Raw genomic sequence first — 21,967 nt, forward strand, 5'->3', positions numbered from 1 at the left:
GAGGGAAACAACGTGGGAGAGGTGGGAGGGAGAGAGAAAGAGAAGGGGATAGAGAGAGAGGAATAGAGAGAGGGGGATAGAGATAGGGGGAGATACAGAGAGGGGGGGTAGAGAGGGATATAGAGAGGGAGATGGGGATAGAGCGAGGGAGCGATAGAGTGGGGGATAGAGAGAGGGAGAGAGGAAAATAGAGAGAGGGATAGAGAGAGGGGGATAGGGAGGGGGATAGAGAGAGGGAGAGGGGGGATAGAGAGAGGGGGATAGGGAGGGGGATATAGAGAGGGGGATAGGGAGAGAGAGAGGGAGAGGGGGGATAGAGAGTAGACAGATAGAGGGTGAGAGAATGATAGAGAGGGCGATAGAGAGAGAGGGATAGAGAGAGGGATAGAGAGAGGGATAGAGAGAGGGAAAGATGGGGATAGAGAGAGGGAGAGAGGGCAATAGAGAGAAGGGGATAGAGAGAGGGATAGAGAGAGGGAAAGATGGGGATAGAGAGAGGGGGGAATAGAGTGATAGAGAGAGGTGGGATATAGAGATAGAGAGAGGGGATAGAGAGAGGGGGATAGAGAGAGGTGGGATATAGAGAGGTGGGAGGAGGATAGAGAGAGGGAGAGAGGGGGATAGAGAGAGGGGGATATAGAGAGGGAGAGAAGGGGATAGAGAGAACGGGATAGAGAGAGGGGGATAGAGAGAGGGAGAGAAGAGGATAGAGAAAGGGGGAGGGAGAGAGGGATAGAAGAGAGGGGATATATAGAGGGAAAGAGGGGGATAGAGCGAGGGGGAGGGAGAGAGACTGAAAGTTATCGTTAGAAGCACCATAAATATTTAGTCCAGGCTATGAAATATTCACAGGGAGCCCTCACATCAGTGAACAGTCAGGACACACACAGTGAATATCACGCCTTTGGCCAGCCACAACCAGCCACAGCATCACATCACCCACAGAGAGCAACAAGATAAACCTTTATGCTATTGAGCAGGATGGAAACTCTGGTCCTTTGGGGCCCGAGTGTCTGCTCTACTGGCAAACACACCTGGTTTCCCAGATCTAAATCAGATGCTGGTTTGAAGAACAAACAGCAGATACTTCAGGGTTAGAAAGACGGAGAGAACCCATCCCTGCTTACATTTACATTACATTTTAGTCATTTAGCAGACGCTCTTATCCAGAGCGACTTACAGTAGAGTGCATACATTTTATTACATTTTACATACTGAGACAAGGATATCCCTACCGGCCAAACCCTCCCTAACCCGGACGACGCTATGCCAATTGTGCGCCGCTGCTCTAGCAGCTGGGTAGCTAGCTAGTGGCTACATCAGTGCTTTTGTCTGCATGCATTTTCTCTACAAGCCCTAGCAATCTGTGTACTGAGCCCTTGTGTCAAAACACACACACTCTGTATGCACACACACAATCCCACTAATTTGCCCTGTCTATCACTTTAATGCTGTGAAAAAGGATTAGTGCTCTTTCTTAGGCATGTAAGGGCTCACAGAAAACAGAAATCTCTCTCTCTCACACACACACACACACACACACACACACACACACACACACACACACACACACACACACACACACACACACACACACACACACACACACACACACACACACACACACACACACACACACACACACATCTACAGTAGATATAATCCCCAGCAGAGAAATAGAATCGTGAGAGACAGAGGCAGACAGAGATGGGATTTCCTTGTGTTTGACCAGCAGACAGGCAACCAGTGTGAGGGCTTTACACCGTCTAAATGTCACCTCATATGAACAGCTCATACATCTAACACCAACACAGATACACAGAGGGCCAGTCAAAACAACCTGTGTGTACGTCCATGTGTAATTTGTACAATAGTAGCAGGCGTGTGTATACTGTGAGTGTGTGTCTCCAGCTGGCAAGTGTCTTCACTGACATTTTCAACCTCTCCCTAACCCAGTCTATAATACCTACATGATTCAAACAGACCACCATTGTCCCTGTGCCTAAGAACGCCAAGGTAACCTGTCTAAATGACTTACGCCCCGTAGCACTCACATCTGTAGCCATGAAGTGCTTTGAAAGGCTGGTCATGGCTCACATCAACATCATCATCCCAGACACCCTGGACCCACTCCAATTCACATACCGCCCCAAAAGATCCACAGATGACGCAATCTCTATTGCACTCCACACTGCCCTTTTCCACTTGAACAAAAGGAACACCTATGTGAGAATGCTATTCATTGACTACAGCTCAGTGTTCAACACCATAGTGCCCTCCAAGCTCATCAATAAGCTAAGGACGCTGGGACTAAACACCTCCCTCTGCAACTGGATCCTGGACTCCCTGACGGGTTGCCCCCAGGTGATGAGGGTAGGCTACAACACATTCACCACACTGGTCCTGAACACGGGGACCCCTCCGTGGTGCGTGCTTAGTCCCCTCCTGTACTCCCTGTTCACCAACGACTGAGCACGAATCCAACAGCATCATTAAGTTTGCTGACGACACAACAGTGTTCACCGACAACGATGAGACAGCCTATAGGGAGGAGGTCAGAGACCTGGCAGTGTGGTTCCAGGACAACAACCACTCCCTCAACGTCAGCAAGATAAAGTAGCTGATCGTAGACTACAGGAAACGGAGGGCCGAGCACACCCCCATTTGTGCACACCCCCATTCACATCGACGGGACTATAGTGGAGAGGGTATAGACCGTATACCCGGAGAGTTGGAAAACTAAACAATTTCTTTTAAGTTTTTAAATACATTTGAATATTCGTAGCTACTTTTAAGTTAATACCTGAAGTCAACTTGTGCAATACGTTAGGAGATAAAGAACATTGCGTTCTTCATTTCACCTGTCACATTATTATGAATAATGAGAGTCACTCACTGTTGTGCAGCATGGGCCAGGTGAATTAATTACAGTATGCAATTTACAACTAAATGTTTGCCAGCTAGATATCATAACTATTAAGTCATCTGTATAAAATCTGCTAAATGCTCAGCAGTTGTCCATTTGGTTTGATAATTTAGTAACTAGTTAGCTATATATATCAAGCATTCGCTTGGTAACAGCAGAGAATCCCCTCCTGGATCAAGAGCCTTGCTGGCTAATATTTGTTTTGTGCGTGCAGCCAACTGGAGTAAAAAAATGTTGTTCCTTCAATACTAGGTCAAAAACTGTACAAAATCTTTGCAATGCGCTCGTTAGCATTTAGTTAGCATTCTCTATGGGATTTTACATGTACTTGTTAGCATTGCTAACCTTCGGATTACAGAGTATTCAGTGAAGTTTGAAAACAGCACCCCTTGTGTTCAGTGCCGGTATTACCGAATATCCTGGTATGGCACATGGTCGGTATGAAGGTTTGACAATCTGAATACCAACCAAGCCTATCACTAAGGACCTATCATGACCCTCAGATCCTCAAAAAGTTCTACAGCTGCACCATAGAGAGCATCTTGACTGGCTGCATCACCGCTTGGTAGGGCAACTGCTTGGCATCTGACCGCAAGGCGCTACAGAGGGTAGTGCGTACGGCCCAGTCCATCACTGGGGCTGAGCTCCCTTCCATCCAGGACCTCTATACCAGGCGGTGTCAGAGGAAGGCCATAAAAATTGTCAAAGACTCCAGCCACCCAAGTCATAGACTGTTCTCTCTGCAACCGCAACGCCAGCGGTACCGATGCACCAAGTCTGGAACCAACAGCACCCTGAACACCTTCTAACCCCAAGCCATAAGACCTGTAAATAGTTAGTTAAATAGTTATCCAAATATACTGAACACAAATATAAACGCACCAATTTCTAAGATTCTACTGAGTTACAGTTCATATAAGGAAATCAGTCAATTGAAATAAATTCATTAGGCCCTAATCTATGGATTTCATGACTGTGTAGGGGTGCAGCCATGGGTGGACCTGGGAGGACATAGGCCCACCCACTTGGCAGCCAGACCCCCCCCCCGACAAACGATCCCGCAGGTAAAGAAAATGGATGTGGGAGTCATGGGCTGGCGTGGTTACATGTGGTCTATAGTTGTGCGGCCGGTTGGACGTACTGCCAAATTTTCTAAAACGACGTTCGGCTCATGGTAGAGAAATTAACATGCAATACTCTGGAAACAGCTCTGGTGGACATTCCTGCAGTCAGCATGTCAATTACATGCTTCTTCAAAACTTGAGACATCTGTGGCATTGTGTTTTGTGCAAAACTACACATTTTAGAGTGTCCTTTTATTGTTGCCTAAAGGAAGATGGTTATTCAGGCGAGTGGATTTTGAAGCGATGAGCAGCACTCAGACATTATGTGACGGTAATGAATCAAGACAAATGCAGAGGAATAAAAAGCTGCACTTAGAGCACGGCCCACCCAGCTCTCTCTGTGTGTGTGTGTTGGCCTACCTGCCCTGTTTGGAATCTGTTTTGATCTTTCTCAATTGATGCTTTCCAGATCTGTGCACGAGAAAAGATGTTCTACCCGCAAATGGGTGCATCTTTCTTGTTTCTTCTTAATTAAGACAGTAACAGCACACCCCACACACCATCACAACAGCCTCAAATGACTGAGCACACGCACAGTCAATATTAGGCCAGCAGCATACCACCCTGCATCCCACTGCTGGCTTGCTTCTGAAGCTAAGCAGGGTTGGTCCTGGATGGGAGACCAGATGCTGCTGGAAATGTGTTGGAGGGCAAGTAGGAGGTACTCTTTCCTCAGGTCTAAAGAAATATCCCAATGCTCCAGGTCAGTATTTTGGGACATGGCCCTGTGCAGGGGGACGTTAAACCGCCCTCATACAATCAAGGCCACCTAATCATCCCCAGCTGCCAATTGGCTCATTCATCCTCCTTCCTCTCCCTTGTAAATTTTTCCCAGGTCACTGCTGTAAATGAGAATGTGTTCTCAGTCAACTTACCTGGTAAAATACAATAAAATGTAATATGGTGAGATCTTGGTCATGCATTAATGCCTTTGTGCAAAAGAGTGGTAGAGCGTGTGAGCTTGGATTTACGGGCCAAAGCTCACAGGTGAACATGTTGGCACCACAAATGGACACCCCTAGATAGTGTGTGAGTAGCAAGAGCATGAGTGTGTGTTTGTGCGTGAGTGTGTGTGTGTATGACCATTTCTATGTCTCAGTGTTCATCTGGTCCTGTCCTGCTCTACCTATCAGAATGGCTGAATGGGAGCACCTCACTTTAAAACTACCAATCAGAGGCCTTCTTTTGATATCCCCCACCATGCACGCACACTCTCTCTACATTCCTATTGAGTGCCATGTCCTTACAGAAGCATGGGGAAACCCTTAACATAGCTCTCTTTCTGCATGACTGTGTTACAGGCCAGCCGAATGGAGTGTTCTCTCATACCATCTCCTGCTGTGTGTGTGTGTACTGTGCTGGTCTCTCTCTCTCTACCACTGTGTGTGTATACTGTGCTGGTCTCTCTCTCTACCACTGTGTGTGTGTACAATGCTGGTCTATCTCTCTACCACTGTGTGTGTGTGTACTGTGCTGGTCTCTCTTAGTAGATATTAATGCAAGTGTAGCGAAATGCTTGTGCTTCTAGTTCCCGACAGTGCAGTAATATCTAACAAGTAATCTAACAAATTCACAACAACTACCTAATACACACACATGTAAAGGGGTGAATAAGAATATGTACATATACAGTTGAAGTCGGAAGTTTACATTCACTTAAGTTGGAGTCATTAAAACTTGTTTTTCAACCATTCCACAAATGTCTTGTTAACAAACTATAGTTTTGGCAAGTCAGTTAGGACATCTACTTTGTGCATGACACAAGTAATTTTTCCAACAATTGTTTACAGACAGATTATTTCACTTATAATTCACTGTATCACAATTCCAGTGGGTCAGAAGTTTACATACACTAAGTTGACTGTGCCTTTAAACAGCGTGGAAAATTCCAGAAAATGATGTCATCACTTTAGAAGCTTCTGATAGGTTAATTGACATAATTTGAGTCAATTGGAGATGTACCTGTGGATGTAATTCAAGGCCTACCTTTAAATTCAGTGCCTCTTTGCTTGACATCCTGGGAAAATCAAAAGAAATCAGCCAAGATCTCAGAAAAAAATTGTTGACCTCTCCAAGTCTTGTTCATCCTTGGGAGAAATTTCCAAACACCTGAAGGTACCACGTTCATCTGTACAAACAATAGTGCGAAAGTATAAACACCATGGGACCACGCAACCGTCGTAACGCTCAGGAAGGAGACACGTTCTGTCTCCTAGAGATGAACGTACTTTGGTGCGAAAAGTTAAAAAAATTAATCCCTGAACAACAGCAAATGACCTTGTGAAGATGCTGGAGGAAACAGGTACAAAAGTATCTATATCCACAGTAAAACGAGTCCTATATCAACATAACCTGAAAGGCCGCTCACCAAGGAAGAAGCCACTGCTCAAAAACCACCATAAAAAAACCCAGACTACGGTTTGCAACTGCACATGGGGACAAAGATGGTACTTTTTGGAGAAATGTCCTCTGGTCTGATGAAACGAAAATAGAACTGTTTGGCTATAATGACCACCATTATGTTTGAAGTAGAAAGGGGGAAGATTGCAAGCTGAAGAACACCATCCCAACCGTGAAGCATGGGGGTGGCAGCATCATGTTCTGGGGGTGCTTTGCTGCAGGAGGGACTGGTGCACTTCACAAAATAGATGGCATCATGAGGTGGGGAAATTATGTGGATGTATTGAAGCAACATCTCAAGAGATCAGTCAGGAAGTTAAAGCTTGGTAGCAAATGGGTCTTCCAAATGGACAATGACCCCAAGCACACTTCCAAAGTTGTGGCAAAATGGCTTAAGGACAACAAAGTCAAAGTATTGGAGTGGCCATCACAAAGCCCTGACCTCAATCTTATAGAAAATTTGTGGGCACAACTGAAAAAGCGTGTGCGAGCAAGGAGGCCTACAAATCTGACTCAGTTACATCAGCTCTGTCAGGTGGAATGGGCCAACATTCACCCAACTTATTGTGGGAAGCTTGTAGAAGGCTACCTGAAACATTTGACCCAAGTTAAACAATTTAAAGGCAATGCTACCAAATACTAATTGAGTGTATGTAAACTTCTGACCCAATGGGAATGTGATGAAAGCAATAAAAGCTGAAATAAATCATTCTCGCTACTATTATTCTGACATTTCACATTCTTAAAATAAAGTAGTGATCCTAACTGACCTAAGACAGGGTATTTTTACGAGGATTAAATGTCAGGAATTGTGAAAAACGGAGTTTAAATGTATTTGGCTAAGGTGTATGTAAACTTCCGACTTCAACTGTAAATATATGGATGAGCGATGGCCGAGCGGCATAAGCAAGATGCAGTAGATGGTATAGAATACAGTATATATACATGAGATAAGTAATGTAGGATATGTAGACATTATTAAAGTGGCGTCATTTAAAGTGACTAGTGATACCTTTTATGAAATCAATTTATTACATTTATTAAAGTGGCCAAAGATTTGAGTTTTTATGTTGGCAGCAGCCTCTCTGTGTTAGAGATGGCTGTTTAACAGTCTGATGGCCTTGAGATAGAAGCTGTCTCTCGGTCCCAGCTTTGAGATAGAAGCAGTCTCTCGGTCCCAGCTTTGATGCACCTGTACTGATCTCGCCTTCAGGCTGATAGCGGGGTGAACAGGTAGTGGCTCAGGGGGTTGTTGTCCTTGATTATCTTTTTGGTCTTCCTGTGACATTGGGTGCTGTAGGTGTCCTGGAGGGCAGGTAGTTTGCCCCCGGTGATGTGTTGTGCAGACCGCACTACCATCTGGAGATCCTTGCGGTTGAGAGCGGTACAGTTGCTGTGTGTGTGTGCCACTGTGTGTGTGTACTGTGCTGGTCTCTCTCTCTACCACTATGTGTGTGTACTGTGCTGGTCTCTCTCTCTACCACTGTGTGTGTGTACTGTGCTGGTCTCTCTACCACTGTGTGTACTGTGTGTGTGTGTACTGAGAATATCGACATTAAGTGGTTTGATTGTGGTGTCAAAGGAGGGGGATAAGAATGGTGATCAAATCTGTATTCATGACGACCTGGTTTTATTTGGGTGCAAATGTTTTGTTTTGCTGTCGCTGGTCAAAAACAAGACAAAAGCCTTCGCCCCTAAAACAAGCCTTGGGGTGATTGCACAACCCTTTGGCTTAAGGATGGGGAGGAGGCAGGGGTGGTCATCCCCTGGGCTCAGTTTTTCAAAAGTTATTTATCTGGATTTCACCTATTGGATACGATTTCATGCATAAAAATAGAATGAATAGAACGGACAAATCATTGAATGGAATGGGGACTCCCAATCTATGCATTTTGGTTCTATGTATTTAATCCTATCCGATAGGCGAAATCCAGATAGATAACTTTTGAAAAACTGGTCTCAGGAGAATAGTTATACGATGTGCATGCTTTTGTTTCAGCCCAGCTCTACATTGAGGATTATGGTGAGTTGAGTATTCTGAACCCCTTTAATTAATGGAAGAGTTTTGTATCAGTGTGTGCTACATAGATATGACGTTTCCAGAAGACACAAGTTCATGTTAGATTCTCCATAGGAGAGGAGTGTGTGCTGGCAGCAGCGTTGGGGGTGTTTATGGGGTGCTGGGCAGAAGGCTGTGTGGGTTGTGTGTGTAGGAGGAGATGTATGTGAAACAGGGAGGGTATTTTGGTAGGGGCGAAAAAGACCCCGTCTGTTCCTCCTCTGCTTCAATAGCCGGATTAAGTTTCCCTCCTTTCCTCTCTCCCTCCGGTAGAAGCCACGGTTTGTATAAAGAAAGACTGAATGGAAGTTACCTTAGTGAGCCCCACGAGAGAGAAGTACATTTAATTTAATTGAAAGAGAGAGCAAGAGAGAGAGAGAGAGGCAGGCACCGGAGAGGGGTAGTTGTCTGGCGCAGACTCTGCCTGTCCTGGGCTGTCACCTGGGAGTTTGATGGGGACAGTGATGGATGGGTCTGGAGGATAGTTCCAGACAGGGAAATAAATCTCACTCTCTCTGTTTCATCTCTTTATCTGTCTCACAGCCTCCCTCTATCGCTATAACCTTTCATTCACCCTCTCTCTCCGTCCCTCCTTCCTCTCATCCCCAGATAGTTGTAAGGTACAGGGTGGGGCTGTTGGTAGCAGATACAGAGAAAAACAAGTTGCACAGTGTGTGCGTGTGTGGTGAAGATTACGGTGACGGTAGGAAAGCCAGTTTGCCAACTCTTGAAAAACCTCTGTATAATGTCTCCGGCTTAAAGAAGAGAGAGGGAGAGAGAGGGAAAAAGTGAAAAGAAGGAGAGAAAGGAAGGAGAAAAAGGGAAAAGAATGGCAGTTTCCCTGAGGATCAGAGTCAATGGGATTGGTGTTTGGAATGTGAGAACCTGCTACCTCTGTCTGCCCGAGCCCTGTGTTTACCAGACACACACAGACAGCTTTATTTTCGTGAAATTTCAGGACTTTTGGGGGAGTCAAATGTTTTGACCATTCAAAATCCTATTTTTCCTAACCCCTAACACTACTCCTTAACCTAACCTTAACCCTAACCCAAAAACCCTAACCCAAAACCCCTAAACTTAAAATAGAATTTTAACAAATTCAGGACAAAGATTCCTTACTTTTCCAAAAATGTCTTGTTTTCCTTACTTGTCAGGACAGTCGGTGAATTGTTGGGGTCCTAATAAGGTAGGAAAGTACACACACACGGCAGCTCACTTCCTAAAGCTGTCATTAGTAGTGGGATTACTATGGCCAGGTCAGGTGACTGGTCTCTGTAATATGGCCCAGTGGGCAGGTCAGGTGACTGGTCTCTGTAATATGGCCCAGTGGGCAGGTCAGGTGACTGGTCTCTGTAATATGGCTCAGTGAGCAGGTCAGGTGACTGGTCTCTGTAATATGGCCCAGTGGGCAGGTCAGGTGACTGGTCTCTGTAATATGGCCCAGTGAGCAGGTCAGGTGACTGGTCTCTGTAATATGGCCCAGTGGGCAGGTCAGGTGACTGGTCTCTGTAATATGGCCCAGTGGGCAGGTCAGGTGACTGGTCTCTGTAATATGGCCCAGTGGTCAGGTCAGGTGACTGGTCTCTGTAATATGACCCAGTGGTCAGGTCAGGTGACTGGTCTCTGTAATATGGCCCAGTGGTCAGGTCAGGTGACTGGTCTTACTGTGCCCTAATGCCACTCTGGTGATGGTGACAGTTGACACCTCACATACTACTAATCTAGCTGAGCGCTAACATGCAGACTGCAATCACATGGTGCTGGGGCTTACACACGCACACACTACATATGCTTACACACACACCTGCAAATTGGCACCACACACTCACACTATCCACATACGCTGCTGCTACTCTATTTTTTATCTATCCTGATTGCCTAGTCACTTTTACCCCTACCTACATGTACATGCCTCAACAACCTCAACTACCTCGTACCCCTGCACATTGACTTCGTACCGGTAGTACTCCTTGTATAGAGCCTCGTTATTGTTATTTTATTGTGTTACTATTTCCTTTTTTTATAATTTGCTAACTTTGTATTACCGTAATTTCCGGACTATAAGCCGCTACTTTTTCCCCACGCTATGAACCTCGCGGTTTATACAATGACGAGGCTAATTTATGATTATTTTTTTTTTTTCACAAGATTCACACCGCCAAAAAACTGAGCACCGTCACATAATGTGACGTAAATCGAGCGCGCTCAAACTTCCCATCATTCTGATTACGGTAGTCATTTTGTCACCCTCATCATGGCAAAGACACGGAGAAATGCATATGATGCAGCTTTCAAGTTGAAGGCGATTGATCTGGCTGTTGGAAAAGGAAATAGAGCTGCTGCACGGGAGCTTGGCCTGAATGAGTCGATGATAAGACGTTGGAAACAGCAGCGTGAGGAACTGACTCAGTGCAAAAAGACAACAAAAGCTTTCAGAGAAGAAAAGCAGATGGCCCGAACTAGAAAATGAGCTTGAAGACTGGGTCAACACACAGAGAGCAGACGGCCGAGGTGTTTCAACTGTGCAGATCCGACTAAAAGCCAAAACAATCGCCATCGCAATGAAGTTTGACTTTCTTGGTAGGCTCCTGTTTACTGCTATTTTTTTAATTTTTGTTACAAGCCGTGTTTCGTTAAAGCCTATTTATTTTTGTTACAAGCCGTGTTTCGTTTAAAAGCCTATTTATTTTTGTTACAAGCTGTGTTTCGTGTAAAGTTCATTTGTTTCAATGTACCGGTAGGCACTTGCGGCTTATAGACATGTGCGGTTTATTTATCTACAAAATACATATTTTAAAAAAATTCAGTGGGTACGGCTTATATTCAGGTGCGCTTAATAGTCCAGCAATTATGGTACTTTTAAATGTAAGCATTTCACATGAAAGTTTAAACCTGTTGTATTCAGCGCATTTGACAAATACCATTTTATTTTATTTGACACACGCCTGTAAAACCAAAGAAGAGGTGAAGCCAATCAGGGAAGGGGAAATCATTGGCATAATTAGAAATCACCTTGTTTTTGTAGCGTGTTGCTTTAGGCTCAGCTGTGTTTGTAGTCTGTCTTGTTGTCACCGGGGTCAGAGCACTTAGGGACAGCATCTTTAAGACCAGTTCATCTTTTAAAAATAATGCTGACTCATCTCTTCTCTTACTCTATTCAACACCGTCAGCCCTCTCTCCATCACCCATTCTTTACCTCCTTTCTCTCTCTCTTTATCGCATAACATCCTTGTATTTCTCTTCATCACCCATACCCTAAAGCTGTATCACTCTGTCATTCATAATATCCTTTCTCTATTAGCCACATCCTTGCACAATGTGACACACTCCTTACTCTTATTGCATCAACCATTTCCATTTTCCAATCATTCTCTCTCTTGTTCCGTAACCTTATTGTCCATACTGGGCTGCCTCTCTCAGGCGTTCCAGAGAGAGAGGGGGCTGGTCATGATTAGAGCAGGAGGACAAACAGTTTAATCTGTACTCCTCTTCTCTGAAAAGAGAGGGACTAAAAGACAGCCCTCTCCAAGTCATTCGTTCATTAATTTTATTTATTAATTCCTCCATCATTCAATCCGGATCAGACAAGAGCTGTTCCCGGCATTCCAGCACATTCTCACTCCCCTCCTCCCTCTCTCAACTCCTTTTGCCATCCCTATATACATCCACTTTCTACCCTTCCTATCCATCCTTGCAATACACCCACCTCCTTAATTTCCTCTTCACCTCCCTCCATAACTATCTCTCTCTCTCTCTCATCAGATCTCTCCTGCTCCCCTCCTCTCTTCTCTTCCTGGCATTCATCTTTTTGCATTTCCGCTCTGGGTACCATAGTAACCGGTGATGAGGAGAAACGGACCAATCTGACATCAAGGCTTCTGATGGTCCTCATCCTGCTGGAGGTCAGGGAGTATGTACATGCGTGCACGCACTCACACACACTACGAGTATTTATGCACATACCCCTGTGAAGAGGAAATCAAAGCATGTTCCCATGTTTTGTCTATTTGAATGTGTATGCACCACAGCCATCACAGTGGGTACCATCCCTAGATACAGTCACACCCACTATCACTACCACCCACACAGCTCCTGTCACACAACACTGCCCTATGGGCTGCATCACACACCATTCAGTTACATCAGACTCATATAAACTACTCTCCTATGTCACAACAGCTTTATAATACAGTCAATACATCATAGATAGAAGCTGCCACTATCCACAGATTTAGGACCAGCCTACCCTTTAAAGATTCTGACTTAATCATTGAGGATTTAAAACCAACATCACTTCCTTAATCCTACACCAAAATGCACCATCTACACCAGGGTTCCCAGATACACTGGCGGCCCTGGTGTAGATGGCGAGCCCAAGTTCCTCGGTCCAGTGTCTGTGTTCTTTTGCCCATCTTAATCTTTTCTTTTTATTGGCCAGTCTGAGATATGGCTTTTTCTTTGCAACTTTGCCTAGAAGGCCAGCTTCCCGGAGTCGCCTCTTCACTGTTGACGTTGAGACAGTTTTTTTTGCGGGTACTATTTAATGAAGCTGCTAGTTGAGGACTTGTGAGGCATCTGTTTCTCAAACTACATACTCTAATGTACTTGTCCTCTAGCTCAGTTGTGCACCGGGGCCTCCCACTCCTCTTTCTATTCTGGTTAGAGCCAGTTTGAGCTGTTCTGTGAAGGGAGTAGGACACAGCGTTGTACAAGATCTTCAGTTTCTTGGCAATTTCTCGCATGGAATAGCCTTCATTTCTCAGAACAAGAATAGACTGACGAGTTCTTTGTTCTTTGTTTATGGCCATTTTGAGCCCGTAATTGGAGTAATCGAGCTCCCAGCCTCACCAGACCGTGAGGCGGCCTGAGAGACCGGCCCATTCAACATCACTAGCTGTCATCATAGGCAGCTCTGTGGTGAGAAACATCTTGGTCCCCAAAAACCCTGTGCTACCCAGGAGCACGAGTACAGGACATAACAAGGCTGCTTCCGGGAGCTCACACTGTTGTAGTCCATGTGGAGTCAAACGACATCAGGAGGGCTAGCCCGGAACATTTGAAAATGGATTTTAAAGAACTGATTTTAGCGTTAAAAAACTCAAAAACAGCCAATAATTTCAGGTCCACTACCATCGTTGGGCCGCGGGTGTGAAAGATTCAGCAGACTGCTGGCATTACACATCTGGCTAAAAGACTACTGTAGCTCTGCTGAAGTCACTTTTATTGATAACTTTGACACCTTCTGGAAACAGAAGATACTCTACATGAATGACGGAGCCCATCCAAATCATCTTGGCTTCTGGACTCTGTCCACAAATTTCAAGGCGTTGAAACAATGACTGGTAAATGATTCAAGACCAGCTCAGTTAATCCCTACCATTGTGACAATGAGTCGTCATAATGCTGCATCAAATGTACATGATCTTAGGGGTATTGGCAAACACAATGTAAGTAATTTAATTGCACCAAATACATCTGTTTATCCTATAGCTATTGTAAGCAGTAATCATGAGCCTATATACCCAAGTTACACTGTTAGCACTGAGGTGGTGTGCAATAGTAGGAAGACCACTTTATGCAGCTCACTCTGCACTATCAGCTCCAATGTAAATAACATGAGTAAGTCTACCTCTGATACGCTTCCCAGTAAAGCATTAAAAACAATCAAGCAACCCAGAAAAGTGCTAAAAATAGCCCATATTAACATATGTAGCCTAAGAAACAAGGTCCATGAAGTCAACAACTTGCTTGTAACAGATGACATTCATATTCCGACTATCTCTGAAACTCACTTATATTATACATTTGATGATACAGTGGTAGCAACACATGGTTATAACATCTACCGAAAAGACAGAAATGCCAACGGAGGCGTTGTCGCGGTCTATATTCAGAACCACATTCCTGTAAAGCTTAGAGACGATCTAATGTTAAATACTGTTGAAGTAATATGGCTACAGGTTCATCTGCCTCACCTAAAGCCCATTATTGTGGGAAGCTGCTATAGACCAGCGAGTGCGAACAGTCAGTCTCTGGATAATATGTGTGAAATGCTTGATAATGTATGTGATATCAACAGAGAAGTATATTTTCTGGGTGATTTAAATATTTACTGGCTATCATATTTACTGGCTATCATCAAGCTGCCCACTCAGGAAAAAACTTCAAACTGTAACCAGTGCCTGTAATCTGGATCAAGTTGACAATCAACCTACCAGGGTAGTTACAAACAGCACAGGAATTTGCTTTGGTAGCAACAAATACATATACACAAATGCTGATGCTCCAGATACTCAACTAGTCTAAAGAAGGCCAGTTTTATTGCTTCTTTAATCAGCACAACAGTTTTCAGCTGTGCTAACATAATTGCAAAAGGGTTTTCTAATGATTAATTAGCTTTTTAAAATTATAAACTTAGCTAACACAACATGCCATTGGAACACAGGAGTGATGGTTGCTGATAATGGGCCTCTGTACGCCTTTGTAGATATTCCATAAAAAATCTGACGTTTCCAGCTACAATAGTCATTTACAACATTAACAATGTCTACACTGTATTTCTGATAAATTTTATGTTATTTTAATGGACAAAAAAATGTGCTTTTCTTTCAAAAACAAGGACATTTTTTAAGTGATCCCAATCTATTGAAAGGTAGTGTATATATAATAAATATTTTGGGGGGCCTTGCCTGTTTTGCATGTTATTTTGGCATTAATACATGTTACATATCAGTTTGCAAACAATGTAAAAAATATGTCTCATTTGTCAGTACAAACCACATTTGTTTGAGCAAGTCAGCCATATCAGCTATGTTTTTTAAAAGGCAGAAAATGAGGCTGAATGAACTGTTTCGCTGCCAGACAAGGCTCAGCTGAAAGCCAGGTGTAGCAGTGGTAAGGTTTTGGGACTGCTGTTGGGACTCTGCTGTTGGGACAGCTTTATGTAAGCCCTAACAGTTTGTGGGCACCATTTGTCACCGTTATAGTGCAATTCATGTATTGTTTAGTGTTGTGTAGTGGCTTTGCTGGCATGCATCCCACATTATATTTTTTTGCCCCACCAAGATTTACATGATAAAATCGCACAGCATTTACATAAGTATTCAGACGCATTACTCAGTACTTTGTTGAAGCACCTTTGACAGCGATTACAGCCTCGAGTCTTCTTGGGTATGAAGCTACAAGCTTGGCACACCTGTATTTGGGGAGTTTCTCCCATTCCTCTCTGCAGATCTTCTCAAGCTCTGTCAAGTTAGATGGGGAGCGTCGCTGTACAGCTATTTTCAGGTTTCTCCTGAGAGATATTTGATCGGGTTCAAGTCCGGGCTCTGGCTGGGCCACTCAAGGACATCCAGAGACTTGTCCCAAAGCCACTCCTGTTTGGTCTTGGCTGTGTGCTTCGGGTCATTGTCCTGTTGGAAGCTGACCCTTCGGACTCAGTCTGAGCGCTCTGGAGCAGGTTTTCATCAAGGATCTCTGTGTACTTTGCTCCGTTCACCTTTCCCTCGATCCTTACTAGTCTGCCACCACCATGCTTCACCGTAGGGATTGTGCCAGGTTTCCTACAGATGTGACGCTTGGCATTCAGGCCAAAGAGTTCAATCGTATCATCAGAACAGAGAATCTTGTTTCTCATGGTCTGAGAGTCCTTTAGGTGCCTTTTGGCAAACTCCAAGCGGGCTGTTATGTGCCTTTTATTGAGGAGTGGCTTCCGTCTGGCAACTCTACCATAAAGGCCTGATTGGTGGAGTACTGCAAAGATGGTTGTACTTCTGGAAGGTTCTCCCCATTCCACAGAGGAACTCTGGAGCACTGTCAGAGTGACCATTCGGTTCTTGGTCACCTCCCTGACCAAGGCCCTTCTCCCCCGATTGCTCAGTTTGGCCGGGCGGCCAGCTCTCGGAAGAGTGTTGGTGGTTCCAAACTTCTTCCATTTAAGAATTATGGGGGCCACTGTGTTCTTGGGGACTTTCAAAGCTAGTTACAGATTTTTTTTTAGTACCCTTCCCCAGATCTGTGCCTCAACACAATCCTATCTCGGAGTTCTACGGACAATTCCTTCGACCTAGTGGCTTGGTTTTTGCTCTGACATGCACCGTCAACTGTGGGTCCTTATATAGACAGGTATATGCCTTTCCAAATCATGTCCAATCAATTGAATTTACCACAAGTAGACTACCATCAAAAATAATGTTTATTATTTGTAATAAAATAGCAAAAATGTCTAAAAACCTATTTTTGCTTTGTCATTATGGGGTATTGTGTGAAGATTGCTCAGGACATTTTTTAATATTTAATCCATTTTCGAATAAGGCTGTAACATTCCAAAATGTGGAAAAAGTAAAGGGGTCTGAATACTTTCCAAATGCACTGTATATGTGTGTGTATACCAAATGTAAGCAAGGTTTGAAATGATTATGTTTTAGTCAAATATTATATCTGTTTGGGCTTCTGTCAAAAAACATAATTCCACTTTGACATTATGGGGTATTGTGTGTAGACCAGTGACAAAAAATCTCATTTTAACAAAATGTTGGAAACGGTCAAGGGGTGTGAATACTTTCTGAAGGCACTGTAGGTATGCTTTTCATCACAGGACTGTTCTGCTCTTCTCTACTTCACCAAGCAGCACTTGGCTCTCTGCCCACTGAGGATAAGTCATCACCATATAGGATATAGCTACTACTAGCCTACACAGTTTAGATCGATGAATGGGTTTGATTTGTCTCACCGAGGTGTAGGCTAACTGGTGTTATCCCAGCCAACTGTCTGTCTCTGGTGAAGGCTATGTGTGGAAATGCATTGACATTCTGATTGTTTCTCTGTATTTTAACTAAGCTCTATAGAAATGGCAAGATAATTAAGGCTTTTAAGACTAAATACTAAAGGCTTCCCTTCATTTCTCTGACAGACTTTGAATGGTGTAATCACCCAATTCAGGGTAGCAGTGTGTGTGTGTGTGTTTTTTAAGGACCTGTTGGTCAAGTGGTGTTCCCAGGGTTTAGTGTAGTTGATTAGAGCAGCAGAGTAGAGTCTGTGGGCTGAGGCAGCCAGGACCCCATGCTGGGAGAGAGACAGACAGAGTAGAAAAGCACCATGGTGGAGACAGACCTCCCACACACCCTGACTGTCCCTCTCTTCCAGTCTGAGATTCTTTCTATCCCACTCACCCACTTCCCTCACCCTCCCTCTGTATGAAATTGACACACACCACATACTCTCTCCCTCTTCTATCCTACCTCCTTAACTCTCTCTCTCTCATGTAGTTGTCCCTCAGCTCAGGTCTATCTGGTCTCTCTCTTGTACAGGGTTATTATTAGAGGGTAGAGGGGATAAATCCAATCAGTTATTATTAATTAAATAACCTTATTATTCTCCTGTCAGACCAGGTCAACTCCAGAGTGATGTCATCATGCCCAATTTCCCCTGGGAACCGTAAGACCCTGGGACCCACCTGGCTGCCACCACTGTGTCAAATCAAGTCAAATGTTATTTGTCACATGCGCCGAAAGCAACAGGTGTAGACCTTACCGTCAAATGCTTACTTACAAGCCCTTAACCAACAATGCAGTTCAATAAATTGAGTTAAGAAAATATTTATTAAATAAACAAAAAGTTAAAATAAATAAAAATAACAATAAAATAACAATAACAAGGCTATATACAGAGGTGTGTGTGGGGGGGGTGCTTACTGGGTGCAACATTGGGATCTCTGTTGTGACTCAAGAGCTCATTTGGCCGTTCACACTCTTTCTCTCTCTTTTAATCTCAACCCTCTCGCCACATCCCTTTCTCCCCCCTCTCCTCCCCCTAGGCATAATTGACTGCAGTGTCGGGTGAGAGAGAATCGTTCCACGCTGAGAATCAAACCCTCAATTGTGGAGAGTTGAGGCAGATTAGTGGCTAGTTAGCACTGGTGAATAATGTCAGCTGGCACCAATAGACCTGCTGTCAATCACACAGGACACACAGCACAGCACCAACCAGGGCTACAGGCCTCAGACAAACATACAGCACCAACCAGGGCTACAGGCCTCAGACAAACATACAGCACCAACCAGGACTACAGGCCTCAGACAAACATACAGCACCAACCAGGGCTACAGGCCTCAGACAAACATACAGCACCAACCAGGACTACAGGCCTCAGACAAACATACAGCACCAACCAGGACTACAGGCCTCAGACAAACATACAGCACCAACCAGGGCGACAGGCCTCAGACAAACATACAGCACTAAACCCAGGGCCCAGCTACAGCACCAACCAGGGCTACAGGCCTCAGACAAACATACAGCACTAAACCCAGGGCCCAGCTACAGCACCAACCAGGGCTACAGGCCTCAGACAAACATACAGCACTAAACCCAGGGCCCAGCTACAGCACCAACCAGGGCTACAGGCCTCAGACAAACATACAGCACTAAACCCAGGGCCCAGCTACAGCACCAACCAGGGCTACAGGCCTCAGACAAACATACAGCACTAAACCCAGGGCCCAGCTACAGCTCAACAAGCCATTCACACAGCATTGTATCAGCCAGGGCTACAGCTCTACTCGATATAACATTTTCTGTTGCTGTAATTGGATGTGGTTCACTACAGGCAGGGTTTACACAGCGTTCTGGTGAGACAGATGTAAGCCGCGTTCTCGTGCACGCACACACAAAGACACTATGAATCAGAGCGGGTATAGCTAGTGTCCCGTGAGGGATGTTATTCCATTTCCTCTGCGGGCTCCCACATCCAGAGCCCTCCACTGATGCTGCCAGGGTGACTGGGAGAGAACTAGAACACTCTCACATTGCAGCTCCTCTTGTTTCAACACTTTTGTAAAGCTGCCTTCTGGGGCTGCAGGTTAGGGTTTAGGTTAGGCTACTTCTCTACTGGACTAAATCAAGTTCAACAACAGACGTTAGTTTAAAATCTTAACATGAATATATGTTGATACAATTCAACAACAAAAAAATGCTAAATGATTGAACACACAGAAAATAAATCACTGCCTAGTTGGTTTTCCCCATGTGATGTTCTCGGGTAATTCAGAAGGGGGCAAGATAATCTGAAAATGAGGAACAGCTGTGCTGGGAATTTCTGGACCAGATTGGATTTTTACACTTCATTCATAATATATTTACATAACTGGTCCACTGCAGCAAAACATAAGTTATGTCATCATCATCATGCTACAACTAGATTTAGACAGAGGAGAGAAAGCGAGGCAAAAGATGAAAGTACAGCTACATGGTTTTTGGAAGCTATATACACTGAGTGTGCATGTGTAGTAAGGTGATGGGTAACAAAACAGATGAGGGCATTTTGAAAGGTTGGAGATAACATTATGCCATCATAGTCATTAATGGTACTAATGCCTCTAACTGGATGACTAGCAGATGACACACACACAAGTCAGACCTTTCATCATCTTATCAGAAAATACTGTGTCTCTGACATGTCGCCTCCAAGCCACAGGCATACGGACAGAGAAAGACATGTATTTACAATGTTTTACCCCTATAGAACAAAACTCTTCTACAGAAAAATATGTCAGCCTTGAAATCTGCTGAGAAATAATTACTAGTAGGCTAAAGCTAGTACCCTACTGACTGTAAAAACCTATCCTTGCCCATTCATTCTGAAGAAGGATAGAACAGCCAGTAACCTGAGTCGATTGGATTCTATGTCTGCCCAAACGCTCCAATTACAATCTCATATCAGTCTCTATTCATAAACCATTATCCCTTTGGGGCAACAGCAATGCCCATATATACAGACACAGCTATAGTCCGTACCTCCATGGCGAGTGCGGCCGTCTGCTGGTCGTAGTGGTTGAGGAGGTTGGGCATGAAGGTGGCGTTGTAAGGCAGGTCCTGGCACATCCGCAGTCCTACTGGCTCACAGGTAAACGTACTGTGGCTCTCTGCTGTCTCCGCATGGATGGACAGACAAGTGGAGCAGAGGGATGAGAGGAAGAGAAGCAAGAGGAAGAGTGACCTAAACATGACCCTCTCTCTGTGCGAGTACGCCACTGCAGGTGACGTGTAGTCCCACCTCACTCTCATCCTCAATGAGCAGGAGAGGGGGAGAGAGCGATGAAGAGAGGAAAGGAGGGATGAGATAACAGCAGGGCTATTCTTCTTCTTCTACACAATCACACCATGGAGATCTGTGGCACTCACAGGGGAATCCTGCTGCTTCCATCCCCCAGAGGAGTGCACCCTGTCTGGCTTCGGGATCCACACAGTCAGCCTCCTCTGTCTAGGTCTGTACCCGCTGGAGGGCTGTGATTATCAGCCTAGATTTTCCCCCGTTTCCCCCAGCACAGCTATGGTCTTCTGTCTCCAATGAAGGAAGAGACTGCCCATTGAAAGTATTCAGTGTTTCTTCCCAAAGAACGTCCAATGGCCCAGTAGCACAAGTCAAGCAAGACCTACAAGTTAAAATACAAAAGAATGTTTAGACAAGTGGCAAGACAGTCCTATTGTAAATAAGAGACCGGGAGTAGAAAAACCCCACCCCTCATTTACAAGTCCCCATAGATTGTCTTTATTACATTATTATTAGTCACTGTTATTGTTTTAGGTATTTATTTATGTTCAAACAGACGGAGCATTGATGAGGGTGAAAACAATTGGGTGTCAGTTCAACTTCACTGGTAAACATAAGCTTACATTCAAGCAGATATAAAATAAAATGCATTTCTATCAGGATTGGCTACTGTCAACATGATACTGTCCTATAGATCTATGACACACACCTATAGGTATACAGGCCTATAGTTGTGTGTCGTCCAATACAGTATGTATCTATGTAGTGGTTACTACGCAGAGCAATTTATAGTCATTTTTGCAGGACAACCTTATTGGGCGTTGTTACTACACAGCTGCGCACACGCCCTTCCAGTCAATTCAATCTATCATGCATCATCGTCTTGCATTTCCACTCTCTTTTCATTTAAATGTACCTCCATGCAAGCCGACCCACCACCATAGCCGGGCAACTAACGTATTCTCCCAATGTTTCGCATGGGTTGATTACTCTGCCACTGCCGGTGTCTGAAAGAAAAGCCATTTAAACGGTGTATAGGAGATACAGCAACCTCTGTAAGTGTGTAGTAATGTAGATATGCCGGTTACTAGTAACAAAATGCAGCGTAATAATAGTGTAACATTGTTTTTCTATCTAGCTAAAATAGCCCCATGTCATTTTACAATGTCTGACAATCTCTGAACTACAGCTCGCGCACGAACTTGTCTCTGTTCTAACGCTACCATTTTTTTATAGGAAGCAAAGAAAACAAATAATATATTGGCTTGTTTTAGTAATTGTAAAATTGTATACGATAGCTAACTCGTAAACGTGACATGGTTACATTGCAATTTGTGCCCCAACCTCAAACTGATAAAGTGACTAAATATGCAAGCTATAACAAGAACAAACGCTTCGAAGGAACGTCT

General features: G+C 44.3%; 1 protein-coding gene across 2 annotated transcripts in view; it reads right to left on the reverse strand.

Moving 5' to 3' along the window:
• LOC129811498 (frizzled-3-like) overlaps positions 1 to 21,967 on the reverse strand; it is a 36,952-nt gene that overhangs the window by 14,637 nt on the left and 348 nt on the right. The window contains exons 2-3 of one of the 2 annotated variants that reach the window (XM_055862855.1): positions 21,475 to 21,565; positions 20,303 to 20,940 (exon numbers count right to left, since the gene is read on the reverse strand). In XM_055862855.1, coding sequence (XP_055718830.1) covers positions 20,303 to 20,572 — 270 coding nt within the window. In that variant the 5' untranslated portion in view covers positions 20,573 to 20,940; positions 21,475 to 21,565. The remainder of the gene's footprint in view (positions 1 to 20,302; positions 20,941 to 21,474; positions 21,566 to 21,967) is intronic. The other variant, XM_055862856.1, reaches the window with a different exon arrangement.

The sequence above is a fragment of the Salvelinus fontinalis genome, chromosome 15, assembly GCF_029448725.1.
Source record: "Salvelinus fontinalis isolate EN_2023a chromosome 15, ASM2944872v1, whole genome shotgun sequence".
Taxonomy (NCBI): domain Eukaryota; kingdom Metazoa; phylum Chordata; class Actinopteri; order Salmoniformes; family Salmonidae; genus Salvelinus; species Salvelinus fontinalis.